General features: G+C 43.7%; 1 protein-coding gene across 2 annotated transcripts in view; it reads right to left on the bottom strand.

Annotated features, from left to right (window-relative positions):
• Positions 1 to 3469: 3469 nt before the first annotated feature.
• The window catches only part of LOC141964877 (organic cation/carnitine transporter 2-like), a 30909-nt gene continuing 24192 nt past the window's right edge, over positions 3470 to 10186 (bottom strand). The window contains exons 8-10 of one of the 2 annotated variants that reach the window (XM_074915745.1): positions 9337 to 9519; positions 8741 to 8876; positions 3470 to 8144 (exon numbers count right to left, since the gene is read on the bottom strand). In XM_074915745.1, the coding sequence (XP_074771846.1) occupies positions 8069 to 8144; positions 8741 to 8876; positions 9337 to 9519 (395 nt within the window). In that variant the 3' untranslated portion in view covers positions 3470 to 8068. Of the gene's footprint in view, positions 8157 to 8740; positions 8877 to 9336; positions 9520 to 10186 lie in introns of both variants that reach the window. The other variant, XM_074915744.1, reaches the window with a different exon arrangement.

The following is a 10186-nucleotide window of genomic DNA, read 5'->3' as shown; positions in this document are numbered from 1 at the left end:
AAGGGGCTGAGGGGGGGGGGGGGAAGCAGCAGGGCTGGGGGAGCCCGGGGGGGGACCTGACCTAGAGCCAGGGGTACCCCGAGACGGGTGGTCAAAGCGACGCCTCACTCGGATGTTCCGAAGCGAGTTTCTCGCTCCTGGGGTGCCTGAACACGGTGTTTCCCGGGACTTGCAGCACAGCAGAGCAAGAGGGACCTTGGCTCTCCCCTGAAGAGACCAGAGACCCTGGAGATGGGACAAGCTGGCCCCTGGCAGGTCACTGAGCACTTGGGATGTGAGGCAGAGGCGCTGGGGATGGAGGCAGCGACTGCCTTCAGGGCAAACACAGGAGAGCTCCTGTCCAGCCACTCTCTGCAAGCGTAAGCAGGAGCCGTAGGAGCTCTGCTAGTTTGGGGTAAAAAAAGAAAAAAAAAAGAAAAAAAAAAAAAGAAAAAAAGCTATCAGAGCCATAAGATTTCTGATGGTTAAGGGCGATTAATCGAAAGGAAATCAACTTGGTTCACCCCAGGGTCAAAGAACCCTCCCCACGGTCACAATTAAGACGCCTCGAGAAGTCTCACTTCCAGGGGGGAGCCAACAAAGAGCCTCCCCCCCATGGCCAGGGCGGAGGGGAGAGCTGGGGCTTTCACCAGCCATCAGCAGGAACAGCAAACCTCCCCCTCAGCTGTTCTGCTTCAGTCCTCCTGTAGGCAACCTGCTGCTAGGGGGAACGTTCACTTAAGTTAAAGCTGTTTTCTGCAGGAATGTAACCAGTTCCCCGGTGTTCTTGGGCAGTTCATGCTTATCACTCATTACTTACCTTGCTAATAGAGAAGCTTGCAGAAGGGATGTGTGCAGTTTTTCAGAATTAAAGAGGCAAGTGATGGAGGTAAGGGCTGCTAGTCAGAGGTAAGGTGTGAGGCAGAAAAACAGTCTCCCTACAGCTGTGAACATCCCTCCCCAGAAACTGCACTGGTTTAGCAGAGTGCAGTATCTGGGGGGTTTTTTGTTTGTTTTTTTTTGTTTTCCATCCCCTCTCTCAGCAGCACTTGTGTCTGCACAAGGATTTTCAAGATGCTGCTCATGGGCCCCATGCAGAATGACTCCAAATCTAAGAAACACCCCAGTGCCCAGGCTGCTGGAGGCACCGAGGATTTGACATTCTTAAAAGGGTTTGTTTTGATTTGTTGTGGGTTGGCTTTTTTTTTTTTTTCTTGTGAGGGAGGGGAAGAGCAAGGGGAGGGCTCAGCCTTGGATCCAGGGCAGCAAGTCCTGATGCGGGCAGCTCTCCAGCTGGGCTGAGGCACAGGATCGTTGCTATTTGGACGTTCACAGAAACCCCTTATACAAAAGGATCCGGCATACAAACAGTCCAAGAGATACCAGACCAACTGTGAAACACCAACGCCTCACACTAACAGCACTTCAACTAGCTTCAGGGATTTATTTCTAAAATATGTCACAACCGGGTTAAAGAAAGAAGGTTGGTATTTGGTGAAGAAGCAAAATCTTGCCTTCGTCAAACATCTTATAAACTCCCAGAATCATGATCTTTATATTTTGCAGGTGGAAAAATTAAGCTGAGAGGAACTTCCCAAGGAAACAGCCCCCAGAGCCCCCAGTCCCAGAACAGCATCCCATGGGCTACACAGGTTTCCAAGCAGCACTTAAATGATCTGGGAATCTGAGGCACTGCCTCAAAGTAACCTGAATTCTAGTTCCTGGGGAGACTTGCTGAACCATCAGTTATCTAAATCATACTTGAAATGTGGGTCATGGGAACCAGTCACCCAGTTACTTTGGCGGCGGACTGCAGGAGGTGCACGCCTCGGGGCTGGGTTTCAGACTCTGTGAAGTTTCAGACCCTGGCCTAAGATCCATCCCTGGCTGCCAAGAGATCTGAGCTGTGCACGTCACCGAGAGGATTTCTACATCTCTACCAGATTGTTTTAACTTTCATCCTTGACAGAGTTGAAGGGAAAAATAGGATACTTGGGAAGAATCATTTAGATTGAGGAACGCAGAGAGAGGAAAGTGTATTTAGTGACATATTCATAAACACCTCAAAAAACCTGGAATCCTGCTTTACCTGAGTCATGGTTCTGGACTTCTCCAAATACACAAGAGCAAAGCAGCTACTCCCTCTGCTACCACAGCTGCTCAGGACATCCTCCTCCTGACAGGGCAGAGCTGTGAACATGCATCTCATCACAGGGAGACACTTGTGACCCCTCCGCAGGACGAGTCAGATCTCTTCTACAGTGCAAAAGTGTTGTTTTCAAGGTATCCGTTTCTCTTTGCATCTCAAGACCTTCTGCACTACAAAGGAAAAAAAAAAGAACAAAAACCAAAACCAAACCAACCCCAACCAAGCTTTTCCACGTGAATCTCAGCCCCAGGGCAAACATGCTCCAGTCGCTGCGGCCCTTTCCAACCAGGGTGGGTTTCTTGAAAGCAGACTGGGAAGCTGCTCCCCAACCCACCTCCTGCTGGGTAAGGGGATCTTCTCCCTTTCTGGGCGCCTTCACCCCTCCCCGAAGGGGTAAAATCAGCAATTCAGGCTACAGAGAGCAGGGGTTTATTTGCAGGCAGTCAGCCAAATATTTAGTTCTGTAAACATCTTAAGTAAATTCCTGCTGCCCCATTACCTCACCTTCATACTTCCCCACTGGTTTACTGCATTTATTTAAAAGGAAGTAAAATATATGAGAAGAATAGAAGTGACTCAGGTTTTAAACAGTTTGTGGAGGTTGGTCCATACTCAGAGGAGGAATTTCTTCACAAAGTGGGCAAAGATTTTTACAGATAAACCAGACCTGTGTGTACCACGTACGAGATGGGCCAAATGCTAATTACTGAGTGAAAAAAACCCCTCAAAGAGTCCCTACTGGTTTCTTAAACTTCCTAGTGTATCACACTCAGCTGATCTTGCTGGTGGTACTTCTGCTTACAGCTTAATATAGCACGTGCAGGGGAACCCCACAAAACCCCCGAGGCTGAATCTAGGGATGATGTTTGCACAACCCTTTATCTCGGGCCATGTGATGACTCCCATGCAGTTTCGCCACAAACATTTTAGTGGCACCTTAGAGCAGCTTCTTGCAATTTCTCAGTAAGCTGCCCTTCCTAAATAACCGTTGAACTGCTGGTTCTGCATGGTGATGACATTTGGAAAATGCTCCCCAAGAACAGGATCCACAAGACAACCTTTCAGCAGATCAAGCGCCCCCACTGCTGCTCCAGCACCCGCCTCCCATCCCCTCCTCCATGGCCAGAAGCCACACACAAGTGCTCAAGTTATGAAGTTCTTTGCTTAGAACAAACAGTTAAAAAAAAAAATTGAAAAAAGTCATTATATATAACACAAGATTAATCAAGGTAAAGCCTACAAGACTACACCAACACACCCCCCCCCCCCCCCCGTTATACAAATAACACATTAAAACATGAGGATGTAAAAAGAATTATGAGAATGCTTCATTTTAAAGATAATTCCAGATACGATTTTATTCTGAATTTTACAAATAACAAGCATTTTTCTATAAAAAAAAAACCTAGGGTAAGCATCAATTTAGTTACATCTAGGAATATTTACATTCTCAGAAGACATTTCTGGATCTTTCTATATACAAGGCTGTGGCCATTACTGAAGTACCCCCAAAAGCAGTGTAAGGCATTATGGTGCCCGAGTCAATTCGATGCTTTAAGAAAACCGTCTACAACTGCTACGATAAAGGTTCTAGTCTACAAATACTGAAATAAAAATTTGTTCACAGAGACAGTCCCATCCGTTTCCTCACGTGCTTACTGTGCTCACGTGTGCAGGCCCCCGGAGAGTGTTAAAAAAGAAGAGCCCCTCTGGGTGAGGATCTAAAATGGAACCAGCTGTAAAACAGAGATGGGTATAACCCGTGTTAATCTCAAATCCCATGGGATCAGCCATACAGTAGTAGCATCATCACAGATCAAAATGGAAGTCCTCTGACAAAAAAAATAAATTTATTTTTACAGTGTAGTTCGGCGCACAGTGAAAATGTTCCAGAACACCTCGCAGGCAGCACGCTGAGGGCAGTTTTGTGTAGAACTGTGAAGGGGTTGTGCAGTTAAAAGAAGATGATTAAGCATTCAGAACACAATCCTTGGCTTGATTTACTGCAGTCCAATTCCCTGGGCACTGCACCACCTCCCTGAGCTGCCACCTTCCACGCGGCACCTTGGGAACCAGGGAGGAGGCGTTCACACCTCCTGCCAAAAACAGTGTCAGAAGCCATCCAAAGCTGCCTGCTTCTGAAAGATGAAATACTACACAGTGCTCACAGAATCAAACAGTATAATATATCATACTAAACAGTACTCACAGAATCCAACAAATACAGACTGTGGAGCATCACAAGAAATTAGGGTGAGTGATTTTGAGTATTTTTCCACTTGCAAGCAAAGAAACGAAAGTCACAGGATTACGCAACACGCCCAAGATGATGAAAGCAGTCAGTCTAAGAACTGGAAAAGAAGGGATCCTAGTTCCCAACTCGAGGCCATATGCTGTTTTCTGTGGTGAAGATACTCTAGTGTGCTTTGTTCTCTAGCAAGAGAGAATTTTGCCTAGCCAGATAATTTTGCATAACCCATATTACTGCTGTAAGACAGGTCACGGGCACCAAAACCATTCAGTGTTTCCCACATGAAGGTTAGCCTGAATGTCAAAGTCTCTATAATCTTCCTCTGCAGTACAAGGAGCTCACAGGTTTATCACAACGCCTCTTTCAAAGGCAAATTCTGTCCCTTCTCCCTTGTAAAGTGTCACTCTACTTCTTGGAGGACAACAGGAGCAAAAGGCTTTCCCAGAGAGCAGGTCCTTCCCCACCAGCCAGCACACTAGGCAAGATTCATGTTTAGGGATGGTCCTAAACCTACCAACTCTTCACAGAAGGGACCATCTGTGTGCGACTCCACCACGAGGCTGAAAAAAGCATCTCCCACGCGGACCATGACTCACACCACAGCTCTGCAGGGGGGGTACGTGAGCAAAACAGGTCTCAAAAACGCAAAGTTCCAGTGGTCCATTTAGGGCAGAGTCTCAGAAAGTCAGACCCAATCCTGCTTCACACCAGAGGAATGCAAAGGGCCGTGCCAAGATGTGTATTCATGAAAGCAGGGGCCTGACAGCGTGGCCCCCGGCAGATGCCCTTCGAAACCCTGGGGCTTTATTCTGCAGCTGCATCTGCAGCCACACGTGGAGCTGCAAACCTCACCCATCACCAGCACGGATGCCACTCTAAGATTTGCCAACGACTGGATCAGGTCTTTTCATCTGCATCTCATCTGCACAGATCAGATCACCTACCAGTATTAAAACATTCCCTCCATTTCCTCTGGATACCTATTAGCTGCATTCTGCCTAGCCACTAGAACATGCTCCTTGTTTTAGAGATAAACTTGAAAAGAGTAGGATAAAAAAGTAAATAAAAATTCACCCGGTATGCTATATTAAACATACGCTACATTTCTGACTCATACTTTTTGTTTTTAAAAAGATAAGCAAGTTTTTTTTTTTGACACAGAAATTACCATTGTGTTTTGTAGTATTAGTCATAACCAGGAAATCCCCCAAATTGTCTGAATTAAAAAAAAAAACCAAACAACAACAACAACAAAAAACCCCCAGAAAAATCTTTAGTAAACATCAAAATATTTAAATATTCAAGAACAAAAGTCTCACTGTCAAGGCACATACCTGGATAAAACAGTGGATTAAAAGCTAAATCAGACATTAAATGGACTCCAGGGTTTAGGACAGGAATTTCCATGCTAGATCATGTATCAGGCAAGCACGTATCTTACATTTCAGGATATTTTCTGAAAATGTTTACAGGAAGAGACTTATGGGCCACTGTTGTTTACCTTGGCAAATTCATTACAAGGAAGTTGCAGCTAAATGTGTTTTGTCTCAGATTCCTGCGGTTATTAGATAATTCTTCTGCAACACAGAGAAAAGCAGCTGCTTTCAAACGTTCCAGTTCCTAGAAATAAGGTTTACAGAGAAAAATATCCATATCGAGTCTCAGAACATACTCTTTTGTTTGCAACGAATATTTCAAAAAAGAAGTGGCAAGCCCAACAAATTGTATCATGCCTTTTGGGCAGGGGAGACCGGCTGTTACATGCTCTCTCCTGACATGTATTTGCTCATGTCAAGGCTGTGCTATGGTGTGCAGCCAGGCATGCAAAAATCCAAATTCTCAAGTTTTGCACTAGCTTCAAATCACACGGTGCCTTTTAAACACACTGGCCAAGGGCCTGTCAACCTATGAAACAGGGGCGACACCGAACCTGCCCAAACCTTTGGATTTCTCTCCTCCGAAGAACTGACATTAATGCTAAAACTGTGTTTCTCTCGATTATTCTCTGACCTGGGGACACTGGCCAACTTCCTACTGCATCCAGACATTAAAATACTAAACGAATAGGTGAGAAAATGCAGGGAAAGCGGAGCAAACCCTAAAGCTGAAGATCCTGGTAGGAAGAGTTTAAACACCCCAAATCACCATAGTCTACCCAGTGTTTTCTACTCTCTTGTTTCTAGGACAAACGCTCTGGAGGGCAGACATCAGTCCAACTGCAGGAGCCAGTTACCAAGGTCGGAATACGGGGTATTGGTTAACGAAAGACTGGAATCAGCCACTGCCACTCCCACGACCAGCTGCTGCAGTAGAGAAAGGCCCCTACCAGCTCTGGCTACAAAGGTTTAGATGCTGTTTATTAAGTCTCTACAAGACAGAACGAAACACAAACAAGTGCCACAAGAGAGAAATCTTTCACCGCTCACATCTGTCAAAATCAGAATAGCACAAACGAGACTGGGTGTAGGTATATATCGTATGTATTTAAAGAAACACAGGTAATCCCAAGTGTGCTTCCATGACCCAAGGAACAATTTCTTGGCAGACTGTCAACAAGATTTGTTTGTATTTTAAAAAAAAAAAAAAACCAAACAATTTGAAAACAATTCACTGATTACGCCAGTTAAGTGAAAGAACAGACCTCACAGTAATCATACAGTTGGCACTTGAGAATCAAGAACCAGTGGTCAGAAATAAATCCTGAATTCTGTTCTCAGTACATTCCACCATGAGGTCAATGCAGTGGCACAGATCAACACAAAAATTTGTCTCTAAATATATTAATTGTGTGCATGTGTACGTGCACGTGTGTGAAAAGCACAGAATGAAGAATTGTTTGTCATCCAAATTGCACAGATGACAAAACAACTTACTCCTAAAACTTCCACCATGCATCAGAAGGGAGAACCCCGAACTGACACCACTCCCTCCACACACAGATGAAACCTTTTGTATCATCTAAAAGAAAATACGACCTGGAAACAGGCCACATTCAGGGTCAGATGTAAACAACTTGACCATACAGGCACAGTTGAAAACCAGCGTTGGAATCAAATGAATTTTGTGAGCAAAACTTCAGTGCTGCAATTACTTTGTGCAAGACAACCCTTTCAATCTACGTTGAGTTAGAACATATCGAGTTAGAATTAATTCTCCAAAAACTTTGCATCTTTCTGAATGTGGTAACAAATTCAGCACGTGCAAAATCGTTTGAGTGGAATCAGGGAGAGGCTTGTTCTCGTAATCTTCACTATAATAAATAAGTTTCCTGTCCAGTGACAGAAGTCAAGGAATCAAAACCAAATAGCAGCTTTTTCTGGCAATTTTTACTTCTTGATGTGCATTAGCTCTGGAGAAGGTTCACTGAAGAATCCAGGTACCCTGCCAGCCCTTGAACTCATTTTCAAGTATCTTTCAGCTGAACCATACACTTAAAAGTTACAAAAGACCAATCAGATACTGTTCCATGGTTCTACCGCATTAGAACAACTGTGGCTGAAAAATCTCACTGAAGGCTATACAGTATTTATGTTCATATAAAAAGAGAATGTATGGAACACAGTGTTTAAATTAATAAATAAGGTTAAAATTACAGAAAACAAAGTGTTGCCACTAGCCCTTTCTAGAACGAATATTAGACAAAAAGTCCATTTAACTTTCAGTCCACCAGGAAGTACACAGGAGTTCCATCAAAAAGCTGTGCTTTTTAAAATCTCTGGATTTTCTTCTTCCTCCTTGGAATCCCTTGTGCTACTAGATGCAGGCCTGAATTCTAATCTGGAGAAAAAAAAAAAGAAAGAAAAAAAATAAAATAACTTAAAGAAATATATGAGAGAACAACAACAAAAAAAAATTCTTTGATATCCTGAGCCCTGTTTGACATTACAGCCTCCTCATTTTAATGCTGCCTTCAGTTGGGCAGGTCCCTTCCTTACGCCAGGTTTATGTTTATGTGCCATCTTTAGCCAGAGCCGTGGCAAAAGGCTGAATGCTCACATGCCTTTTTAGGTCAGTTGAACTAAACTGGAAGAGTTCAGCCCTTCACCAGTACTTCTATGATTTTCAGAACCTAGAAAGATAGATTATAACCTACCAAGTGTCCCTACACCTTTATAAAGCAGTACACTTTTACAAATGCCTTCCTTGTATGTACTTTTATTCAGTCCTCAGAGTAAGATGATAAATTTGGAGCCAAGAGAGGGGCATATGAACATACACACTTGGGAAAAGGGGCCAGGATTCCAGCCAAGCTCTTGTACCTTCAACAGAGCACTAACTATATTCCCTCTGACAATACCTAGGCAAGTCCACTCTTCTTGGAATAGAGAGCAGATGGGTTAAGATTGGAAGGTGACACTTACATTTTCACCATCAGCATTTGCTCAATCGTGTCCGGAAGAGGCATACCGTAGCTTTCTGGCAGAAATAAAGTCAGAATTCCTGATAGCACAGTCAGGCTCCCCATCAGGATGTAAGGCAGGAATCGATCATAGGCACCTAGCAGAAGGAAAAAAAAAAAAGCAAAAAAGCAAAAAAACAGCTAGCATCAGTCCTAAGTCTCCAGTAACATTTGTACCTAGGTACAGGGATTTATCTGTGCAAGATGGCAGTAAAAAACAAACCAACCCCCCTCAGAGTCTGGTATCCAAAGCCTATGTTGTTATAAATGTGGTTTTAGTAATTCAAGAGACTTGGAAACAACAGCCAGAAGAACTGTCCCTGCTGAGCCAATAATATTGTGAGTCTTCAGAGCACCTCTTCAACAGGGCACAAACCACCATTTCTCCACATTATGCCCATTCCTCAGAGATGCTGAGACCCCACTTCTACCTCCAGTTTCACAAGACACCTGGACCTGGAAACAGAGAACAGCAGAAAAGGCCAGCACCCCAGAGACAGGACACTGGTTTTGGGTAAAAAAGCATCGCTTTCCACCCGCACGGCCTAGTTAACTTACCAAGGTAAACGAAGTAAGGCGAGAGGATGCTGCCCAGTCTAGAGGCCATGGAACTTGCTCCAACTCCCATGTTTCTCACCACAGTTGGGTAGAGCTCAGCCGTGTAAACATAAACCATTGAGAAGGCTGACGTGATCCCAAATTTCCCTATCATCACCAGTAGAGTAGAAAGTGCACGAATATCTGAAATTAAAACACAGTTAAGGACCTCAGTAAAGCCCTGACCATTCATGGTATCTCTTAATTCCATTGTGTTTGTGTAACTCCTGCCTAATTAATTCCAGTATCTCGTGTATTTTTTTCCCTGTACATGTCTACAAGCACGGGCAACATTTTTTTAATTTATTTTTTTAAAAAAAACTACCAGGATTCAACATTTTCATTTCCTCTTGAGCATGGGGCTTCCTGCCAAACAAAAAATAAGAACAGAGGAAGAAACACAGAGGTCCTCTCAGATTTCAGGGGCTAGATCTCTGCTATTGTAAACAATGCCATATATCTCTTTTAAATAAAGCAAACAAATTTAAAACATTTGAAACCAGTTATTTTTGGTTTCCTGCTCTGGTTTTTCATTAACATTCCAAGCTACAAGTCAATAATGTAATTATAGGAAGCTGAGTGGACTTTAGCTGGGACAGTTAGATTTGAAAATCAAAACAGATCGTATCAGTGTCCAATCGACTCAAAGGACAGGAGGAAAAAAAAAAAAAGAATGCAGCATGTGGTTTACCTGTATAAAATAAGCAAGGCAGTTCTTAGGCCTTCTCTTTTGCTTATTCTTTGATTTGTAAACACGTGCTAAGCAACAACACTCCCCACCACGTTCAACATCATTATCAGTAACGACTCC

This window comes from Athene noctua, chromosome 12 (genome assembly GCF_965140245.1).
Source record: "Athene noctua chromosome 12, bAthNoc1.hap1.1, whole genome shotgun sequence".
Classification (NCBI taxonomy): Eukaryota; Metazoa; Chordata; class Aves; order Strigiformes; family Strigidae; genus Athene; species Athene noctua.
Note: the sequence above shows the minus strand (reverse complement) of the source record. Positions and strands in the feature narration are given on the sequence as shown.